At 38.0% G+C, this 23,007-nt stretch overlaps 1 protein-coding gene across 5 annotated transcripts in view; it reads right to left on the bottom strand.

Annotated features, from left to right (window-relative positions):
- Stk38 (serine/threonine kinase 38) overlaps positions 1-23,007 on the bottom strand; it is a 78,838-nt gene that overhangs the window by 29,773 nt on the left and 26,058 nt on the right. Inside the window, exons 1-3 of one of the 5 annotated variants that reach the window (XM_058581430.1) lie at positions 17,476-17,608; positions 13,983-14,053; positions 11,973-12,108 (exon numbers count right to left, since the gene is read on the bottom strand). In XM_058581430.1, the coding sequence (XP_058437413.1) occupies positions 11,973-12,108; positions 13,983-14,022 (176 nt within the window). In that variant the 5' untranslated portion in view covers positions 14,023-14,053; positions 17,476-17,608. Of the gene's footprint in view, positions 1-7,386; positions 7,538-11,972; positions 12,109-13,982; positions 14,054-17,475; positions 17,610-20,007; positions 20,106-23,007 lie in introns of those variants that run through there. The other 4 variants (XM_046450717.2, XM_046450715.2, XM_046450716.2 and 1 more) reach the window with 4 other exon arrangements.

Here is a 23,007-nt window from a genome sequence, read left to right as displayed (position 1 = left end):
ATAAATAGATAAATAACAAACAAAGTTAAAGGCAGAATTTAAAGATGAGGAGGGAGGGCTAATCCAAAAAGGTGATTGACACCACTATCAAAACTTTAGATTCCAAATTTTTGGAGTACTAAATAATGGGGGTGGGGAGGTAGTGCAAGAGATTGAACTCAGGGCCTCCTTCACACCCCTAGCCTCATGGGAGAATTTTGTTTTTCTTTGTGGTACTAAGGATTGAACCCAGGGCTTTGTGCACACTATATAAGCAGTTTACCACTAAGCTATATTCTGAGCCCTCAAGAATATTTTTGATCTATAGTTTCACAGTGATTTGATAAAACGCAAGAAACACATGCAAAACTTCCTTACAACCAATTCTATAGATCCAATCTTCATTTATTCAACATAATTTTTTTTAAAAAGTACAAGGGCTGGAATCTCTCCTCACCACTTATCAGCATTTCAGATAAAAAGGCAATATGAGGTGGGGACGAATAAAAGTGTAGAGTAGGTGAAGCAAAGCATGTAGCCAAGTGTGGCTGACGCACACAGCACTTCCAATGCCACGTCAGTGTTGGCTCTTACTCTGAAGACAACTAAGAGCTAACAGGTTGTATGTAAAATGTGATAAGATTTCTATCTTAGAATACTAACTGGCAGTAATGAAGATCTGATGGACTGGCAGGCAGGAACTGCAAGTGACTGAGAAAGACCTAAGGCTAACTAATTCAAATACACATTGAAGTTCTGGTACTAGGGCTGGAAAACTAGAATGAAGTGAAAGAATCTATTATAAAGATCAACTGCAGGGGCTGGGGATGTGGCTCAAGCGGTAGAGCGCTCGCCTGGCATGCGTGCGGCCCGGATTCGATCCTCAGCACCACATACAAACAAAGATGTTGTGTCCGCCGAGAACTAAAAAATAAATATTAAAAAATTCTAAAAAAAAAAAAAAGATCAACTGCAGTAGGAATCACAGAAAAAGTCTTAAAAATTTCTTGTCTGGGAGATAATGATGTCCCTGACCAAAATAGGAAACAGAGAGAAGAATATAGAAAGAAAATGATTCTAATTTTGGCCAAAGACAACTTATTATTAATAATTCTATTTAGTTAAAATGAATATTTTGTTAAAATTCATTTTACAAATCTACAAGACCAAACAATGAGTAAGAATTTTTCACCAAACTCTCAAGAAGTGTAAAGATCTACTCTGATTCTGATGGAAAAAAAGATCCCAGTACATGGCTCCCCCCTCAGTCTCACCACTCTCTTCACACAGTTCCCAGAATATTTTGGGATATGAATCTCTGTGTGCATGTGTATTTGAGGGAAAAGGCTATACTTCTAATAATTTCAGGAGTATAAATTAATTCCATTTCTGTGGTTAGATAGTTAAAATAAGGAAAAGTAAGACACAAAGCTTTGAGGCTGGGCTTGGGGCTCAGTAGTAGAGTGCTCGCCTAGCACATTCGAGGCACTGAGTTGGATCCTCAGCACCACATAAAAAACAATAAAATAAAGTTAAAAAAAAAAAGACACAAAGCTTAAATAGTAACTCAATATGGTCAGTTCTTTTTGTGCCTGGAGTACCAAACACCATCATACCTCATGACTATATTTTTGTTGAAAGACCAACCATACCAGACTGATCCATAAGTCTGGTGCATTATCCACTATGTCACAGAACAGATTCCTTCTGACTATATTTAAAATCTAAATACAAACTTGGAGGTTTTCCACAATCTTACCTCCCTCAAGTGTAATTAAGTTGATTTCAATAGAATGCCTGCCTGGGAATAAAATATCAGAATTCACTCCTTGAACACAATGAGATTATCCCATTAGAGAAAGTATCCAGGAAAAAAAAAAAAAGTATCATGGCAATGATTTATTGGTTCCTGAACCACAAAGACCCTGACAACATAAAAAATAGCAAGCATAATCTAAAAGAAGGCTTAAAAATGGCATCTTCTGGCTGGGATACAGCTCAGTTGGTAGAGTACTTGCCTCGCATGTATAAGGCCCTCAATGTAATCCCCAGCACCACAAAAAAAAAAAGGCATTTTCTGTGGGATGATACTAAGGAACTATTATTAACTTGGTTAGATTCATGATTACGCAAGACAATGACCATATTTTTTGAAGATATACATTGGAAAGAAATGATATTTAGAATTTACTTTAAAACACAATTAGAAAGCTGGGCATGGTGGCACACACCTGTAATCTCAGTGGCTCTGGAGGCTGAAGCAGGAGGATCTCGAGTTCAAAGCCAGCCTCAGCAAAAGCAAGGTGATAAGCAATTCAGTGAGACCCTGTCTCTAAATAATATATAAAATAGAGCTGGGGATGGGGCTCAGTGATTGGGTGCCACTGAGTTCAATCCCCAGTACCCAAAAAACAAAACAAAACAAAACCAACAAACAAAAACAATTAGAAAGAACCAGGCGCAGTGGCACATGCCTCCCAGTGACTTGGGAGACTGAGGCAGGAGAATCATAAATTCAAAGCTAGCCTCAGCAATTTACAAGGCCTTAAGCAACTTAGAAAGACCCCATCTCAAAATAAAAAATAAAAAGGGCTGGGGATGAGGGCTGGGGTTGTGGCTCAGTGGTAGAGTGCCTGCCTAGCACAGGTGAGGTCCTGGGTTCGATCCACAGCACCACATAAAAATAAATAAATAATTAAAGATATTGTGTCCAACTACAATTAAAAAATAAATATTAAAAAGGGGGGGGGGGGTGGGGGACTGGGGATGAGGCTCTGTGGTTAAGTGCCCCTGGGTTCAATCCCTGGTACCAAAACAAAAGATAAACAAGCGAAAAAGCACAATTAGCAAGAAAAACTGAGATAATGGACATAAATATAGCAACGTATTAATAATTATTGAACCTGAGGGATGAATATATTGCGAAGAGGCTAAGTGTATTATTCTGTGTTTGTTTTAAATTGTTCATAAAGAAAAATAAAAGTAGGACCCTCTAAAGTAGGTCCTCCTACGGGATTGCTCACTCACGGTGGCAGCACTGGCTAGCTACCACTCCGGCCTTTGGTGGAGACACTCTGCTACTCATCTCCAACATTCCAAATCAGAATCTTGGAAGAGACCCCAGGTCACTTTCACAGGGAGAGTCACATCCAACCTCACCCTAGCAATGCCTTTTATGTGCCCCATTTATTTGCATGTGTGCTCATTTCCCATATGAGATAGTTAGGTTATTTGGAGGGCAGGACCACATTTGAATCCCTGATTTCCACATGAATAGTGCTTTGTACACATCTACTTTTTTAACCATATATTTCTAATTTTTATTTTGTCACTGATTTACTGGGAGTTGAACACAGGAGGACTCTTTTTATTTTAAGATGGGGTCTCACTAAATTGCCCAGGCTGGCCTCAAATTTGTCATCCTTCCTGCCTCATCTTCTCAAGTTGCTGGAATTATAGAAATGCACCACTGCAACCAAGGTTTTGTCTTTAAATAAAGATCGGAATGTGTCAAAATGTGTGGACACATTCCTGACTACTACTTATAATGAGCTCCCTTTTCTAAACCTAATTTATTCTAATTTCTATTTATAAACACTCAAAACTAATCATACAGATTTTTAATTTTTTAGTTGTAGATGGACAGCTTGCCTTTATTTTATATGTTTAACTTTACGTGGTGCTAAGGATCGAACCCAGTGCCTCACACATGCTAGGCATGCGCTCTGACACAGAGCCAAAAGCCCAGCCCAATCATACATTTTTTTTAATATTTATTTTTTAGTTATAGGTGGACACAATATCTTTATCTTTTTTTAATGTGGTGCTGAGGATTGAACTCAGTGCCTCTCCCATGCTAGGCAAGCACTCTACCTAAGCTACAACCCCAGTTCCCAATCTATATAGATTTTTAAAATCTCAACAAGTTACAGAACTTCAACTCTATACTCTGGTACTACTGATATCTCGTCTGAATGATATTTGATTAATGAAAACCACTAGAAGGTCTGGATTTGAGATCGGGGATGCAGCCCAGTGAAAGGGTACTTGCCTAACATATATGAGGCCCTGTTACAATCCCCAGCATCACAAATCATCATCATCATCATCATCATCATCATCATCATCATCTGGATTTACCCATCTTTGGGGCTTAAATAAAACTGACACTGGGCCACTAATATTAATCACATTTCTATTCAGTATCAGATCATCCCAAACACAGGCATAGTTAAGAAATTTTGAATGAGAATATCTTTTTTCCTTACTTTTTCAGAGCTAAGGACTAAACACAGAGCCTGGTGTATGCTAGGCAGGCACTCTATCACTGAGCTACATCCCCAACCCCTGAGCAAGAATATCTAAGAGAAGTTATAGACTATGCAGGTTCTCAGAGAGTAAACTGCACAAAAGTCTTTATTTGATTGAGGGGTAGGGGAGGCATACCATTATTCTCTGTTAAGTTAGGTTTATGTTTCTGTGATTTTTAAATTAATCCACCAAAATAGTCTTCATGAAGAAAAGAAACAATCCAGGATATTTTGTCAGAAGAAATGCCTATTTCCTCAGTTTCACAGACTGCTATGCTATGTATTATATCTGTCATTATTTTTCATGAAAAACTTGGCAATTATCAATATCTATTTGGCACACAGGATCACATACCAACAAGAATAGAAGAGTTGCTGTTCCCCGAGAAGATGACAACAGAGGCTGCTGTAAAAGGCAGAATACAAGCTGAGGAAGCAGAGCTGATCTTGCACTACTGAATGCTTACAGTGTACCTGGCACTACCAGGCCATAGAGCAGCCTTCCTCAGTACTGCATGAAGGACACTACATTCAGGGAGTTAAATTTGCCATAGTGTTTCTGTAAAACTGCTCTAAGTTCTCATATTTTACTTGTATACAGGAAATGATTCCCAAATGAATTTTATTCTTTCTTCTATCTTTAGACTTTGCACATCTCCCCCATGCAAAAGTTCTTTATTTAAAATATAACCTAGTGCTCTCCTAATATGGAACAGTGCAAAAGTTACATATATGTCAAATATTACAGAGTTCTAAAAAGTACCCAGATAAGGCACAAGAAAATTTGTATTACAGCCTCATCTTAAAATATACCACCCCAATTGTGTAAGTTATGTTCAAAAGTGTGAATTTCTGAAAACAGGATTGTTAAATGTGTAAAGGTCAGGTTAGTTGAAATATTTCAATAAAATACGCTTTCTTTGGGGGGATAATTTATTTGACAGAGGAAATTCTAACTCTCAAAAATGTGTCCAGATTACTACATGATGAAATGTTTAAACAGTGCCTTTTTAGGACATCAATTATAATTGTTTTAAAATAGTATCAGAGGTCTCTTAAAAAAAGTTATGGGCATTATTATTTTTAAGTTAAATCTGAGAACTTAAATTATCAAAAGTATAATTATTAATTTGCCCATGTAACATTTTGTGCACATATTTAAAAATCTAAGCAGAATTCTTTATAAAACTGTGGATAATGGCTGGTGGTGTAGCTCAGTGCTAAGGTGCTTCTGAGGCCCTGTGTTCCCCAGCACAACCAAAAATGAAACAAGTGTTTGGATGATGGATAATACCCATTGTTGCTAAAGGGACTTTCTTCAGTAAGTTTTGTCTTTGCTTACAGCCATGTATATTAAAAAGGTGAACTACAGTTAATATAAGTGCTTGCCTCATATGCACAAGGCCCTGGGTTCAATACCCAGCACCACAAAAAAAAAAACAAAAAACAAAGATGAACTAGTCTGACTTAGACATGCATACTCTTTGATGGAAAACATTAAAATATTCAATGTATTCTTAAAAAAGGAGATGGGTAAGTGGGTTTGTCTTAGTGTTCTCAGATTATAAAGATGGCACTTTGAGTACATATAAACGTATTTGCAAACCTTTTTTAATACAGACTATGAGTTCCACTTTATTTAAATATTCATAGTATCATGTAAATTTTATGTCCACCTGAACAAATAGTGAATACTTACCATATTCAAGACTTCCTTTTCACTAGGAATGAAATCACACAGTGTGTCTTTTGTTTAGTATGTCAACTTCTTATAATATAAATCTTATTCTATTGTAATTTATCATTGAATACTGTAACCCAGTTAATTTTGCATTCAATTTTTAAAAAATGAATATATAATTTGAGTCCCATTTTTTGGAAATAAAATTCTGCCAAAACTATTTAAATATTTTTTAGAAGTGCCTAAACCAATACTAATTTCAAACCCTCATTATATATTAGCCGCATATTCTTAATAAAACGTTCTTTTATCACAACTGTTTGACATCACTACAATGATGTCTAACAAGGTTCTGTATTTCCCTATAACATCAAAAAGCTTGAAAACTCATTTCTGACAATATAACTTTGGTTTACTTACTACTGAGATAACTTTTGCTAATAGCTATTGTTGCTATTTTTTAATATTCTATCAATAAACCCAAAATTTATTAAACTGTATAAATTAACACAAATCCAACTCATGTACAAAATGAAAAGATCTACAAGGAGCATTAATTTTTTAAAGACTCAAAATATTGGTGACTGGGGATATATCTCAGTGGAAAACCTTACCTAGCACGTACCGGTCCCTGAGTTCAATCCCCAGCAACGTCAAGAAAGAAAGGAAGGCAGGAAGGAAGGAAGCAAGCAAGCATCTACTGCTTGTTAAATAAAAAATGCTTTTTCTAAATGAAAAAATGTGATTTAATAATTACAAATTATCACATTTTCTAATTCATTTAAATGTCTAACATTCTTTTCTTATCATCTCCCTCTTTCTCTCTCTCTCTCCTTTTTTTTTTTAACTAGGAATTAAATTTCCTAGTACTAAGAATTAAACTCAGGGGTGCTCTACCACTGAGCTACATCCCCAACTTTTGTTATTTTGAATTTTGAGACAAGGTCTTGCTAATTTGCCCAAGCTGGCCTCAAACTTGGAATCCTCATGCCACAGCCACCCAAACAGCTGGGAGTACACCAAGTTCAGCACCATCCTTTTGATTAATTTTGTCTTTAAAAAAAAAAAGGCAAAACCACCAAAGCTTTTGACCAGTCTTTTCATCTTAGGACTCCCCAAAAGAAAACAAATCACTGACAACTGCCCATTTTGGGGTATATTCTTAGGATAAATTACAATATAACATTTATTAATAATGTAAAAAAATAAAATATCACCTTGTTCCCAGGGAATGAGATGTATATCAAGATAAACCATAGTTAAAGTAGAGCCAATAGGATTAAAAACCAGCTGATTAAAATAAAACAGTAACTAAATCAGATTTCATAAGCATTTGCGTTATAATTATGATCCCTGAAACTCTGGTTTCAAGAGTGTTATATTCGACAGTAACTATCTCCAACAATTTTCACATACCTGAAGATATACTGTGGCAATTTATCTTTCAATAAATGTCTACGTAATTCTCCATATTAATAGAATAAAGGTTCTGGGTACAGTGGTGCATGCCTGTAATCCCAGCAACTCAAGAGGCCATTTGAGGCCAGCCTTACAATTTAGTGAGACCCTGTGGCAAAAGAAAAAAAATTAAATCTTTTATAGTAATGTTCAAAAGAATCCTAATAATATATAATTAAAAAGAACAAATAAAGGCTAGGGTTGTGGCACAGTGGTAAGTGCTTGCCTGACATGTGTGAGGCACTGAGCTCGACCCTCAGCACCACATAAAAACAAATAAATGAAATAAAGGTAAAAAAAAAAATAAAAAATTTTAAATATCCTATTTAAAATGTTGAAGGGGGAAAAAAAAAAAGAAAGAAAGAAAGGCTAGGCATGGTGGTGCACACCTGTGCACCAGCAACTTGGGAGGCTGAGGCAGGAGGATCACAAGTTCAAAGGCAGCCTCAGCAACTTACTGAGGCCTCAAGCAATTTAGCAAGACCCTATCTCAAAGTAAAAAAGGGGTATATTCTTAGGATAAATTACCATATAACATTGTTATAGACCTAAAAAAATGGAAATATATACCATGTCCATGTTCAATATTGTTAACATGTCAATCCTCCCCAAATTGATCTACAGATTCTATATTATTTTTACCACTGGGATGTGACCCAGTGGTAAAAAGCCCCTGGGTTCAATCGCTGGTACCAAAAAAATGGGGGGGAATTTTTTTTTAAACAGCTAGAGATGCAGATCAGTGATAAAGTACCCCTGAACTCCTGAGTTCAATCCACAGTACCATAATAATACTAATAATAATACAAAATAAAATTAAAATTAAATTTAAAAAGGAGAAAAACAGTATGATCATTTCAAAGATACAGAAACGACATTTGACAAAATATAACACTCACTCATGATAAAAACTCACAGCCAAATAAAAACAAGGAAACTTCCTCAACTTGTAAAGAACATCTCTGAAAAACCTACAATTAACATAACTAACAGTAAAATAGTGTGTTACCTCTTAAACTAGTAGTAGAACAAAGGTGTTCACTCCCACCATTTCTATTAAAAAATGGTTGCACTAGAAGTGCCAGTCAGTACCATAAAGCAAGAAAAAGTAAATACAGTGGGGAAAAAAAAACAATAAAACTTCTACATTTGAATATGACATGATTGTTTACACAGAAAATCCTAAGGAATCTTTAAAAAACAAAAATAAAACTAGAATAAGTAAATTAGCAACTTGCAGGATACAAGGTCAATATAAAAAACATTATATTTCTATGTACTAGCAAATTTTCTGGACAAAGAAAATTTCAAATATTTATGTACAATAGAATAAAAAGTACTAGGAGGGCTGGGGTTGTAGCTCAGTGGTAGAGTGCTTGCTTGGCACACGAGGCACTGGGTTCTATTCTCAACACTACATAAAAATAAATAAAGATGGGGCTGGGGATGTGGCTCAAGCGGTAGCGCGCTTGCCTGGCATGCGTGCAGCCCAGGTTCGATCCTCAGCACCACATACAAAAAAAAAGATATTGTGTCCATCCGTAACTAAAAATATTTTTTAAAAAAAGAAATGCTAGGGGCTGGGATTGTGGATCAGTGGTAGAGCACTCGCCTAGCATGTGTGAGGTTCAATCCTCAGCACCACAAAAAAAATAAATAAATAAAATAAAAATTAAAAAAAAAATGCTAGCAATAGGTGAATATGATCTACACATGAAAATTATAAAACACTGCTGAGAAAAATTAAGGGAGACCTGAAAAATGGAAATATATACCATGTCCATGTTCAATATTGTTAATATGTCAATCCTCCCCAAATTGATCTACAGATTCTATATTACTCCAATCACAATTCCATTAGGCTTTTCTGTAGAAACTGACAAACTGATTCTAAAATTAACATGGAAATGTGAAGAGCCTACAATGTCCAAAATCTCAGAAAAAAAGAAAAACATAAAAAGTAGGAGGACTACCTTACTTCAAAACTTACTACAAAGCTACAGTAATCAAAATGGTGTGATACTGGTATAGAGAGCCCAAGAAAGAGATTCACCCTTATATACGGTCATTTGATTTTCAAGAAAAGTGCCAAAGCAGTTTAAGAGGAAAAAATTTTTTCAACAAACATGCTAAAATAACAGGATACCCATTAGGAAAAAAAGTTAAATCTCAACTCTACACACAATTATTTAAGATGGATCATAGAACTAAATGAAAAAGCTAAATCTAAAAATGTTCAGAAGAAAACAGAACATTTTTATTACTTGGGCATAGGCAAAGGTTTTTTAAGGGATCACAGGAAACAATTACCATAAAAGAAAAAAATGCCAAATTTTATTTCATCAAAATTTTAAATGACAGGGCTGGGGTTGTGGCTCAGCGGAAGAGCGTTTGCCTAACACGTGCGAGGCCCTGGGTTCGATCCTCAGCACCACATAAAAATAAATTAATTAATTAAAGATACTGTGTCCAACTACAATTAAAAAATTAATTAATTTTAAAAAATGTTTTAAATGACAGTCAGGCATGATGGTACATGCCTATAATCCCAGCAACTCAGAAGGCTGAGGCGGGTTAACCTCACTAAATTGCTAAGGCTGGCATTGAACTTCAATCTTCTGCCTCAGCCACATGAGTTTTGACGGGATTACAGGCGTGTGCCACCACACCTGGCAATTTTTTTAAGTGGTAAAAAAAATAAAAATAAAAATCAACAGGGGCTGGGATGTGGCTCAAGCGGTAGCGCGCTCGCCTGGCATGCATGCGGCCCGGGTTCGATCCTCAGCACCACATACAAAAACAAAGATGTTGTGTCCGCCGATAACTAAAAGATAAATATTAAAATTCTCTTTCTCTCTCTCTCTCAAAAATAAATAAATAAATAAAAATAAAAATCAACAAACACTTCACTTCACATAGGAAGATATCCAAATGATCAAAAACAAAAAAAAAAAAACATAAAATTTTTTAACATCATTAATCATCAGAGAAATGCAAATTAAAATCACAGTGAAAGCCAGAGTGGTGGCTCATGCCTGTAAATCCCAGCAACTATGGAGGTTGAGGCAGAAGGATCACAAATTCAAGGCCAGTCTCAGCAACTTAGTGAGATCTGGTCTCAAAGTGAAAAATAAAAAGAGATGGAGATAAGGCTGGGGTTGTGGCTCAGTGGTACAGCATTTGCCTGGTATGTGTGAGGCACTGGATTCAATTCTCAGAACTGCATATAAATAAATAAATAAAATAAAGGTCCATCAACAACTTAAAAAAAATATTTAAAAAAAAAAAAAAAAGAGGTGGGATGAAGCTCAGTAGTAGAGCGCCCTTGGGTTCCATCCCCAGTTACACATACACACAAAAAAAAAATTATGCTGAATGAAAGATGTCTCACTTAGATGAGTACTTTGTATATGAGTTCATTTACATATTCCATTTGTATAATCACAACAGTGGCTGCCCAAGGAGCAAAAGGCATGAAATAACTTTCTAGGAGGATGGTAATGTTCTGTATCTTGGTAAGGATTTTAAGTTTCACAGGTGTATGCATTTGTAAAAACTTATCACATGGTACCCTTCGACTTATGCCTTTCCCTGCATTCACCCCCAAATATATACATATAAATATTAAACTCTAGTTAATGTTATACAAGCAGAAATATTCAGAACTAAAAAATATTGATGTTTGCAACATACTTTGAAGTACGGATAATGAATAGAGAGAGGGATGAAAAGACAGATATGTGATAAAGCAAATATAATAAATGATAATCATGGACTCTAGATGATTGATACAAATACATGTATTCATCATACAATTCTTTCAACCTTTCTGTACTTCTGAATACTTTATAATAAAACATTGCAGGAAAAAAAAAATTTATATTTATTTTTTAGTTGTAGTTGGACACAATACCTTTATTATGTTGCTGAGGATTGAACCCAGGGCCTTGCACATGCTAGGCGAGTGCTCTACTGCTGAGCCACAACCCCAGCCCCCAGAAAATATTTTTAATTATGAGTTACCACATGGATAGCATACACAGATTAGTCAATAATAACTGAAACTATTACCACTAACTAGGTGATTACTATGATGGGTATTCAAAACAACCCCACAGCAATCCTACAAGACAGGCAGTATTATTCCCATTTCTTGATGGGGAAACTGACATATAGAAAGACTAAGGAACTAGTTTCAACAGCAGATAGCTACTAAATGATATAGATTCAGGACTCTTAACTGGGGTTTGACTCCAAGAGGCTGTTCTATCCATCACATCACACTACCATAACAATGAACTCCAATGATCTGGCCTAATTATTTTTTCTTTATAATGCAACAGAATATTATGTAATTGAAATGTAGAAATAAGTGGGTTAATGGCAAATTTGGAAATCCTTTACACCATCATTCCATTATAGTGAGAGAGGCTATAAAACGGCTGTGCTAATCTGGTCTCCTTTCAACAATATCAAGTGTGTTTTATGATATTAGACATGAATGCAACAACCATGATACAATTTTTTCAAACGGAATTCTTTACCTCATTTCTCGTTCTTCATGTTGAGCGATAAGGTTGCTATAAAAATTCTCCAATGTCACTTTGGTCATTGTCACCCTTTCCTTTGTATGATTACTCATGGAAGAGCAAGGTGTTGAGCCTGTCATTGCCATGGCTTCTAGAAACAAAGAAGAGGTTTTACTTTTAGAGTTAGAATCCACTCTCCTACCTCACTGGTAAAAATGTAAATTGGTATAAGTTTTCCAGAGAACAAGCAGATAACATGTAACAAGTCAAACAAACAGAATTTTTTAAAATATTTTTTTAGTTGTAGATGGACACAATATCTTTATTTATTTATTTATTTATTTTAATGTGATGCTGAGAATCGAACCCAGGGCCTCACGCAATGCCAGGTAAGCGCGCTCTACCACTGAGCTACAATCCCAGCCCCAAACAGAATATTTGATGAAAATAAATACATATTAAGGTTCTGTGACTGAAAAACTCCATACTTAGGGTATAAGGACTAGAGAAATGACCACACAGGCTCTTGAGGGGACATACACAGGATGTGCTTTACAGAAAGGATGTTCATTATGCCATCATTTGTGTTAAGAGAGGTTGGAAGCAATTCAGTAAGGAAATAAGTAAATAAAATGCAGTGAATGCATACTAAGAAATACCATGCAACACAGAAGCAACTCTACTTGTACTTACAAGCCACATGAACATACCTTTACAACACAGTATTACATTTTCAGAAAGAAAAAGAAGATACCAATACGACATACATAAATTAAGTACATACAGTAAACCAGGTGTGGTGGTGCACTCCTGTAATGCCAGTGATTCTCTCAGGAGGCTGAGGCAGGAGGGTGGAAAGGTCAAGGCTAACCTGGGAAACCTAGTGAGACTCTGTCCCAAAATAAAATAAAAAGGGCTGGGGGGTATTGCTAAGTGGTAACAGGCCTGAGTTTAATCCCCAGGACCACAAAAGAAAAAAGACGTAAAATATATTTGTAATACCCTTTGTAATATTGTTTCATTTATAGATCTTTAACTTATAAATTCAAATAATTAACAAATATTTATCAAATACCTTAAGGCTATGTCAGAGCACATATATATGTACAAATAATCATTTTAGTCACAGATTTTGTTTTACTGTAGAAATTGGAAATCTTGAAGAAATTAAAATAGATCCATAAAGATTCACAAGTAATGGGTTTCAATGCAACATTACAATGACAAAGAAAAACCAGAAATAATGTGAATATATAACAGAACTGGAAGTATGAAAAAGCCTAAAATGAAATAATAAGACAATTAAAATATATTCTTGGGCTGAGATTCTGGCTCAGCGGTAGAAAGCTTGCCTAGCATAAGCAGGACCCAGGTTCGATTCTCAGCAACACATAAAAATAAAGGCATTGTGTTGTGTCCATCTACACCTAAAAAATAAATATAAAAAAAAAGAGTTAAAAAAAAAAAAAAATATATATATATATATATATATATATATATATATATATATATATATATATATTCTATTTTGTGGTACAAGGGATTAAATTCTAAGTTAAATCCCCAGCCTTTTTTTTTTCCCCTTAAATCTTATTTGAGACAGGGTTTCTCTAAGTTTCGAAGGTTGGCCTTGAATCTCCATCCTCCTGCCTCAGTCTCTCCTGTAGCTGGGATTAGAAGCATGAGCCACTGAGGACTCAAGGTTTTGCCTCTTAATACTTAGCGGATTTTTAAATTGTTTCATGGATTAAATTAAAGCATATAAGGATTGTGCAAACACTTGCTATTACTAAGAAAAAAGGCTTAACATTAGCAGTATTTAAACAAGATACTAAGGTGAAAATCATGTTTTAAAAAATCCCACCAGTCACAGTGACACATGCCTGCCAAGCAGCTTGGAAGACTGATACAAGATGATCACAAGTTCAAGGTCAGCCTGAGTTAACTTAACAAGACCCTCTCTCAAAAAAAAGTAAAAAATAAATAAAAGGGGCTGGGGGTTGTGGCTCATGGTAGAGTGCTCACCTAGCATGCACAAGGCCCTGGGTTCGATCCTCAGCACCATATAAATGTAAAGATACTGTGTCCACCTAAAACTTAAGAATAAATATTTTTAAAATAAATAAATAAATAAAAGTGGGGATGGGCTGGGAATGTAGCTCCTTTTTACTGAGATTGAACCCAGGGGTGCTTTACCACTGAACTATATCTCCAGCTGTTTTATTTTTATCTTGAGATAGGGTCTTGCTAAATTGCTGTGGCTGGCCTTGCACTTGTGATCCTCCTGCCACAACCTCAGGAGTCACTGGGATTATGGGTGTACACCACCACACCTGGCAGTGTCAAACATTTTGATTCATGAGGTGCAAAAATGATCAGTAAGCCAGGCATGGTGACATGGCCCTGTAATTCCAGCAACTTGGGAAGCTGCATCAGGAAGATAGTCTCAGCAACTTTTTGAAACCCTCAGCAACTTAGCAAGACCTTGTCTCAAAATAAAAAATAAAAAGGACTAGGAGTACAGTGTAGAGTGCCCTGGGTTCAATTCCCAATACTTTAAAAAAAAAAAAAAAACAGTAATAACAAATTCAAGGCATTGCAGGGAGAGAGAGAATAAAGAAGAGAATAGAGATTGGATATGATCAAAGGAAGTTATTTGCATGTAAGAATATGCCACAATGAAACTCATTATTCTAAATAATTAAAATGCACTAATATTTTTAAAAGATATTATGTTCAGAGCTACTTTACTGTATTTTTAAAATGGGAAAGTTTCTACTAATACCAGAGCAAATTCAAATGCTTTTTGAGTATCAGTAGAGGAATTTTATAAAACCTCTGGTTTATGAAGCTTGGGTGTGGTTCCTTATTTGTCAGTCTGTGAACCCTCCACCCACAATGAAAACCACATGCACTCTACAGTGCGTTTGGAAAGAAAGTTAAAACCAGATCTAAAAACGAAGTCAAAAGCAAGAGAGAGCTGAGGACTATTCCTTGTTCAAAAATTTCTGGAGACGCTTTACATAAATGTAGTTACATTTTAACAAAGGAAATTATTTCAACAGGAAAATATGACAACCTGGGAGTATTTAAGTCTAAGACAAACAATGCAATTAATAAATGTGAAATGAGCATGTAAATGATTTTTTGTTGTCAACAAAGCTAAAAGAACAAAGTATATTTACACTAATAAGTACATAAAAAAATGGAAAAAAAAGTTTTTGTTTTGTTTTAATAGATTCTTTTACTTTATTTATTTGTTTATTTATTTATATGTGGTGCTTAGGATCAAACCCAGGACCTCACACATGCCAGACAAGTGCTCTACCCCTGAGCCACTACTCCAGCCCCAAAAAGTTTTGACTCATTTAAGTCACTGTTAGTATCCTAAACTTAAAAAGATCAACAGGAGTCAGGCTTGGTGACACAAGCTTGCAATCCCAGCAACTCTGGAGGCTGAAGCAGGATGATTGCAAATTTGAGGCCAGCCTCAGCAATTTAGGAAGGCTCTGTCTCAAAAAAACAAAAACAGCTGGGGATATAACTCAGTAGTAAAGCATCTCTGGGTTCACCTCCTAGGACCACACACGTTAAAAAAAAAAAAATGGGTCAACAGGATATTAAGTGTACTCAAAGATACTCATACATCAGGCCAACAAATTCTTTAGCATACAGCCTCACATACAGTCACATTTCAATCTTCACATACAGTCTCTAATGTAAAGGTGAAAGTTGTTTCTTTTGATCTGCCTTCAAATCTTCCTCTTCCTTCTCTTCTTCCACACATATAAGATTTAGCCTAATTCCAATAACTTGTAATCAAAAATTCAATTAATATTGCCCAATAGCGATTTATAGGTTGACTAGGCCAACCAAGCACTTTTTATATGAAGGAGCTTTACCTCGTGCTTTCCATAAGTCACATCTTCCTGCCCTAACCCACAAGCCACTGGACTCCTTGTCCTATGTATTCCATTTTCCTTCAACCCTGAAGAATTAGGGAGTAATAGGAAGGTGAGAAATCCTTCAGAGTTTTTAAAAATCTGTGAAAGCATGTGATCCTCATAAAAATCAGAAGCACTCAAAAGATGGTCAAATAAAAACCACAGTTTTATTCAAACTAGACATTAGTTTGGCTGGCTGATTTTATAATGCTACTGTTACTTCCATAAATAACCTTTCTTTCACCAATACTTTACTTCTTTGTGACTAACAATTCATTATCTCTCATTTGTATAATTCAACCTTGGGGCTAAGACTTCCTTAAGAGTCACATCTATGTCTGATCTATCCTGAACCTTAAGCCATTGGAAAGCAAACACTGTGTCCTATACTCTTTTTTTTTTCTTACTTTTTTTGTTGTTGTTCTTGTTGTAGATGGACAGCATGCCTTTATTTTATTTTTTTTTTATTTTTATATGGTGTTAAGGATCGAACCCAGTGCCTCACACACGCTAGGCAAGTGCTTTGCCACTGAGTTACAGCCCCAGCCCGCCTATACTTGTTTTAATATTCTTGCCCCATCTCATACATAGTGCTGTGCACTTAATAAGCACCTTTAAAAAACATTAACTAGGAAAAATATTCATTTTTGATGTCCATTCCTAGGAGATGAGAGTATGTATGTATGATGGGGGAGGGTTGGGATAGAGCTGACTTTGTATGCAGAGTTGGAGGATGGAGCTGTCCTCATAGAAGGGGGATCTGCTACCTATGTTTGGGGTGCAGAGGGAAATCTGTTCTTGTGGTGGTGGTGGTTTTGTGTTTGGGGAACCATATGTACCAGTCAGCTAATTCACAGCCAAGTGAGCTGAAAGGAAGAGGCAGCACTAGGTCTACTTCACTCCGACCTTCCTTTGTATGTTTTACAGAAAGATAAGTTCCCTGTCATGTCTTTTAGGTATCTCAGAGTGCAAAGGGAAATCTGGTCTATTAGCCATTATGCACATTTTCCAACACAGAATTTCCTCTAACTTCTTATTGACTTTTTTCCTTTCTTTCGGCTCCGTTCCTTTTCCACCTCTTCCTTAAATGCCTTCCCTACATTTTCGGTGATTTTAAAACTATCAGAAACCCAGTATCCTAAAACTAACCAAACCACTCCAAAGTGGGCTTTCGACTTCTCTACCTGGAACAACGGTTCCCGGGTTCTTAAACCCCAGATAAAGGAAAAGGAGGTGAAAAATCGTGATGACCGAGATCCCAGGGGGAACTGATAGTTGGCAGCGAGCAGACAAAGCTGGCAACATGAAAAGGAGAGCCTGGCTCCCCGCCCCGACTGCACACAGAGAAAGAGAAAGGCCAGCCAGGGTGGGGAGCCTGAGACTGGGAAATGTGGAGAGGACCACAAGGAGTCTCGGGAGACTGACAGGAGGCTGAGGAGGGGGCCGAGGGGCTCAAAGGACAGGGCTAGAAAGAGGGCGCCAGAGGGAGGGGAGAGCCCAGAAGGAGTCGAGAAGAGGGCGAGATGAAGGGAAAGCCCGGGATGGCGCGGAGACGGCGTCAGCCAGACACTCACCAGAGCCCGGGGAGGCAGGGCTGGCGGCTGACAGCCGCAGGCGCCCGCCCGGCCAGCGGTCTCGACGCGAGAACCGGAGAAGCCTCAGTGGCAGCAGCCGGCCGGCCAGAAGAAGGGATGGGACTCTCGAGCGGCTCTGAGGTAGGCGCGGTGCAGCGGTTGCGGGAGAAGGACAACAGGAAGCGCCCCAACTGCCGGAAAAGACGGCGGCACAGAGGGGCCAAGGCAACCCGTCCCCGGCCGCTGAAAGGGGCTGCCGCGGCGGCCCGGGACCGAAACTGCGCGTGCGCGAGTCGCGGCCGCGAGGCGGGGTTGCCGAACTGCGCGTGTGCGGTTCCGCCCCACCCACCTTCACCCCTCAGCCCTCGCCAGGTTTCTCTCGCTTGCGAGGTTCTGGTGTGCGGTTTGGGGCGGTCTCGGGGTGGGCTGGGCTGGGCTGCGTTGGGCTGGACTGGGGAAGTTCCCCTTGTTTTGTTTTGGATTTTTACTTTTTGTTTTGAAATAATTGTAGGCGCACAAGAAGTTACAAAATTAATACAGAGAAGTTCCGTATACCCAACACCCACCCAGCCTCTCTCAACATCTTACATAAGGTACAGCATTATCAAATCCAGGAAATTGACATTGGCAAAATACAATTAACTGTATGACAAACATTACTCGGATTTAGCCAGTTTGGTATGTATTTCTGTGAGGGTGTGTGTGTATGTGTGTAATTCTATGAAATATAATCATCGTATAGTTTTCTCCACCCTCCTTGATTTCCTATCATTGTAGCAAGCAGTAAGTTGGCTGGAACTCTTCACCCCACCTACTCTTCCTTAAAGTAAAAGTTAATGTGCTCTACCTGGGATCAGGTGAGCTTCATAGGTTTAGGCTATGGCTGCTGGGAGAGTGTCCCACTGTGCACACACACACACACACACAAAAACTGCTTTTCAATGCTACCCGACTACTTGGACCAAGGTAGGTCCAAAGTTCACTAGCATTTAAACACTGATTCAATCCCTGTGAATTGAGCACAGTGTCAGACTTCTGGAAACAAAGATGAGTTAGACCTTGTCCCTGCAATTTAGGAAGTGACAAAGTATGTGCTCTCAGTCATTCTCCCACATTTTGTGGTATTATGGTTCCCCATTCTCCTACAACTGTGATGAGACCCTGGGACTTGGTTTTCTCCTTCGTGGATGTACAGGTCCCAGGGTTCCTCTTAATGGTGTGAAAAAGGCCTTGAGTTGACTGCTGTCTTTGTCAAAGCCCAGTTTCCTTTTCGCTAGCCTCAGAGAAAATCACTCTACCTTTCATTCTCTGCCCAGATGTATCTCTTCCTCAAAGCCACCTTTCAAAATCTTATCCATCCTTAATTAGCCACTGAATAACAGTCAAACATTTATTTAATACTTTACAGTTTAGGAATAGCTTGTACTCATTCAGTCTCAGTTGATCATCACAATTCTTAAGCAGGTCACATAGGGTGAGTTTTTACAGATAAACTATAAATAGAGAAGCTAAGTGATCTGCTTGAATTCTCATAGCTACTAAGACCAGTAGTAGCCAAGCAGGGAACCCTATTTCCTGACTGCAGATCCAATGCTCTTCTTCCCCTGTTTTTCCTTCTTCTGAAATCCAGCTCAAACCTTACCTTCTCCTTGAAGCCTTCCCAGTTTCAGAGAATTTCATTCTCTGTTCTCAGTTATCTTATATCAATTTGTCTGTACCCCAACTCTAATAAACATTAAAGTTTTCCCCAAAATAGCAAGAATATTCTTGCTGATCTCCTTTCATGAACCCAAGAGATGAAATTTTATCAAGGCTCCAAAAATTATAGTAGGTGGTGTCATTGTTGTTTTCAGTACTGGGAATTGAATCCAGGGTTACTCAGCCACTGAACTACATCCCCAGCCTTTTTTTGAAACAGAGTCTCAGCTAAACTGCAGAAGCTAAACCTGAACTTGCAATCCTCCAGCCTCAGCCTCTCGAGTTGGTGGGAATCATTTTTGTTCTTTTTGCCACCCAAGCAACTGAACTCCTTTCTTATTACCAAGGAGTTGGGATGTAGCCCAATGGTAGAATAACCCTCTTCTCATCATCAAAACTGAAAATTTGATATATCCTGTCTTCTAGTCTCCCTGGCAGATAGAGGACACGGAACCTAGATGCTACTAATTGCTTACATCCACCCCAGACAATGAGTTGGAAACTAAGATGATCTAACCTGCGCTTGCCTCTCTCTCATCCTAGTATTGTGAGATCTTGCCTTTATTTTTATTTAATACTTTTTTTAGTTGTAAGATGGACATAAAACCTTTAATTATTTTTTATATGGTGCTGAGGATTGAACCCAGTACTTTACCCTGAGCCATAACCCCAGCCCTTGCCTTTATTTTTAATTTTGATATTTTGTTCATCATAAAGTGTTTTTCATTTTTATTTTTTTAATATGGCATTGAAATATTACTTATCTTGATTACACTGAGCTTTCCAACCCCCCATCTCTTAAATCTTGTACCCAAGGAACAATGTTTTGCTTACCTGTTCATCTCATCCCTGCCCGGGTTCTGGAAAGATCACTCAGTTCATTCTGGTGAGGGTGGTGGATACTTCATATAGATTTCGAAGTTGATGTGTACCTGGCAACCAACATATCAACCGTCAGTGGTATCGGCCATATCACCTTCAAGATCTGGGCCGAGGAGAGGGGACAGCAGTTTCTTCATTAGACTAAATCGTCAGTGTGATTTTAGGCCTATTCTTTTTTTTTTTTTAATATCTTTATTTTATTTATTTATTTTTATGTGGTGCTGAGGATACCTGGCAACCAACACATCAACCCCAGCACCTTTAGGCCTGTTCTTGCATGCTTTAACAGTAGGCCTGACTCTCTGGTTGTCCCTGGAATTCTGCACACAACTCAGTACCTTTTATTTTTCCTTTTCAATGTCTTCCTTTATATATATATATATATATATATATATATATATATATAAAATCAGTACTAGAGATTGAACCGAGGGGTACTCCACCATTGAGCTATATCCCTCCCCTTTTTAATTTTATTTTTGAGATGGTCTCTGTAAGTTGCCTAGCCTGCCCACTAACTTCTTGTCCTGCCTCAGCCTCCTGAGTAGCTGGGATTATAGGGAAGGGCCACCATGCCTGGCTTCAATATCTTTGTTTAAAAGTCCTTTTTTGTATCAATTGGCCAGAGTTAGTTTGTTTAATTTGCACTTAATAACTCTAACCAATGCAATAGCCTCTTGTTATCCTTGTCCAAGGGCTTCTGAAAATAAAAATGTGTAACATTGCTGTAATTTTATTCATCGTACAGATTGTGTGGCAAAGTCACCTGCACTTCGTGACATCATTTGAAGTACCAGGGGTTAAAGCCATAGACCCAAAAGACTATAGATAGACTCTCACCATTTTAAATTTGCTGCAAAAGCCAGGTACTGTAGCCAAGCCTATAACTCAAGAGGCTGAAGCAGGAGGATAGCAAGTATGAGGCCAGTCTGGGTGACATAATGAAACCCTGTCTCAAAATAAGAAAATAAAAAGGATGGGGATGTAGCTCATTGGTAACCCCTGGGTTCAATCCCTAGTAGCACAATTAACTAATCAATATAATTGCCACAAAAGAGCTGAAGATGTAGCTCAGTGGTAGAGCACTGGATAGCATGTACAAGGCCCTGAGTAGAATCCCCAGTATGACAATACAAAAGTCTGATGCAATCACACATGCCTGGGGCCCCAGTGACTCAGGAGGCTGAGGGAGGAGGATCACAAGTTTAAGGCCAACTTGGATAACTTGGTGAGACCCTGTCTCAAAATAAATAAATAAAAAGATTAGGTATGTAGCTCAGTGGTAGACCACCCCCTGGGTTTAATCCCTAGTATCGCGAAAAAAAAAAAAAAAGATTGCCACAAAATATCAGAGAAAACCTTGGTATTATTTGAATAAATAATACCAGCACCACAAAAAAAAATAAAATAAATAAAAATAAAGTATTGTGTCCAATTACAACTAAATATATGTATATATAAAGATACACAACTTATGTATTTACAACTGGACCTTTCACTTTAATCAAGAGAATAATAACTTTCATAAAAAGTGCTTTTTTATTCTGCAATGGAGTTAGGCAAGAAGACAGAGGTTGGGAATAAAAGTTCGGTTATCCAGCTAATAATGTCTACTATGATAGTATATATTATCTTGCTCTTCTCTTTTCATATAACTAATCTATTTGAAGAATTGGCATACAGCAGAACCACCCTTATGGTTTTCTGGTTAATGAGAACGCTGACCAGAGACAGTACCTATATATTCCTATTCTATATTGTCTCTGCCTTCAATATCATTCACTTGATCAAGGCTTCTCAGGTTTTTTTTGTTTTTGTTTTTGTTTTTTTGGCACTGCTGGGGATTGAACCCAGGACCTTGTGCATACAAGACAAGCACTCTACCAATTGAGCTATATCCCCAGCCCCAGGCTTTTCTCAGTTTTATAACAGGTTTCTCAAAAACTATTGGGGGAAAAAAATACAATGTTCTAGCGTACGAAATCATTCTTCCACATGGGACTTCAGTTATTTGGTGAGAATTTTTTATCTTGCTGTTTTCCTCAGTTTCTGACCCAGTAGCCTTTCCTTTCTCTTTAAACTTTGTCCCAAATCGTTCTTTGTCCTAAGGGAATCACTTATGTGACCAGCGGTATCTCAGCCTCTTGGGAAGAACCACAGCTCTCAGATTGACAGGTTGTTTTAGCCCATTGCAGTGTGTGCCCCACCCACTGGGGGAAATGGCAGCAGTTGAATATGCATGTTCCTTCCATAGGAGGACAGGAATTGGTCTGGCTACACACTAGAAGTGCACACAAATCCCCTGAAATTTGGTGAAAATGCAGATTCTAAGACTAGGGATGTAGCTTAGCCCAGAATGCATGAGATCTTGGATTTGATCCCCAATACCACCACCACCACAACACCAAATGCAGATTCCAGTTCAAATGGTCTGGGGCAGAGCCAAGATTCTGCATTCCGAACAAGCCCTTGAGTGATGCTAATGCCACTGGTGCAAGTTCCATGCTTGGCGTAGCAAGGAACTTGAACATGTATTTTGGTGAAAAATAAGGGGAATGTGCCCATGATCCTGTAGGGTGATGCTGTGAGACTTTAGGGCACATTTAAGGAAACACTCTTCGAGGCCACCCCTGCACTCATATACAACCCTGAGAATGAGGGCATCCTTATTGTTAGGTCAGTGGTGGCGACTTAGAACAAAGCAGCCTGCAGGGGAAAGAAACATGAATCAGGTGCCTGCGGAAATGCCTGTCAATCAGCAGGACCCCCTGGCCAATCCTGGAGTTCAGCCAGATCCCCTGACCAACTCCAATGGGACAAGGGACTCTAAAAACACCTTTTCCTGTCCCAAGCCCTTCCCTTCCTGCTGTAAGCCCCATAAAAGTCCAGTCCAGTCCAGTCCAGCGCGGTTTCTTCTCAGACCCTTCTCCTGTCCACACTTGTCTGTCCACC

Source organism: Marmota monax, unplaced genomic scaffold (assembly GCF_021218885.2).
Source record: "Marmota monax isolate L192 unplaced genomic scaffold, Marmota_monax_Labrador192_F-V1.1 WCK01_AAM20220418_F8-fsc00127, whole genome shotgun sequence".
NCBI classification, from domain to species: Eukaryota; Metazoa; Chordata; class Mammalia; order Rodentia; family Sciuridae; genus Marmota; species Marmota monax.
The sequence above is the reverse complement of the archived record's forward strand: the minus strand, read 5'-3'. Positions and strand labels throughout refer to the sequence as shown.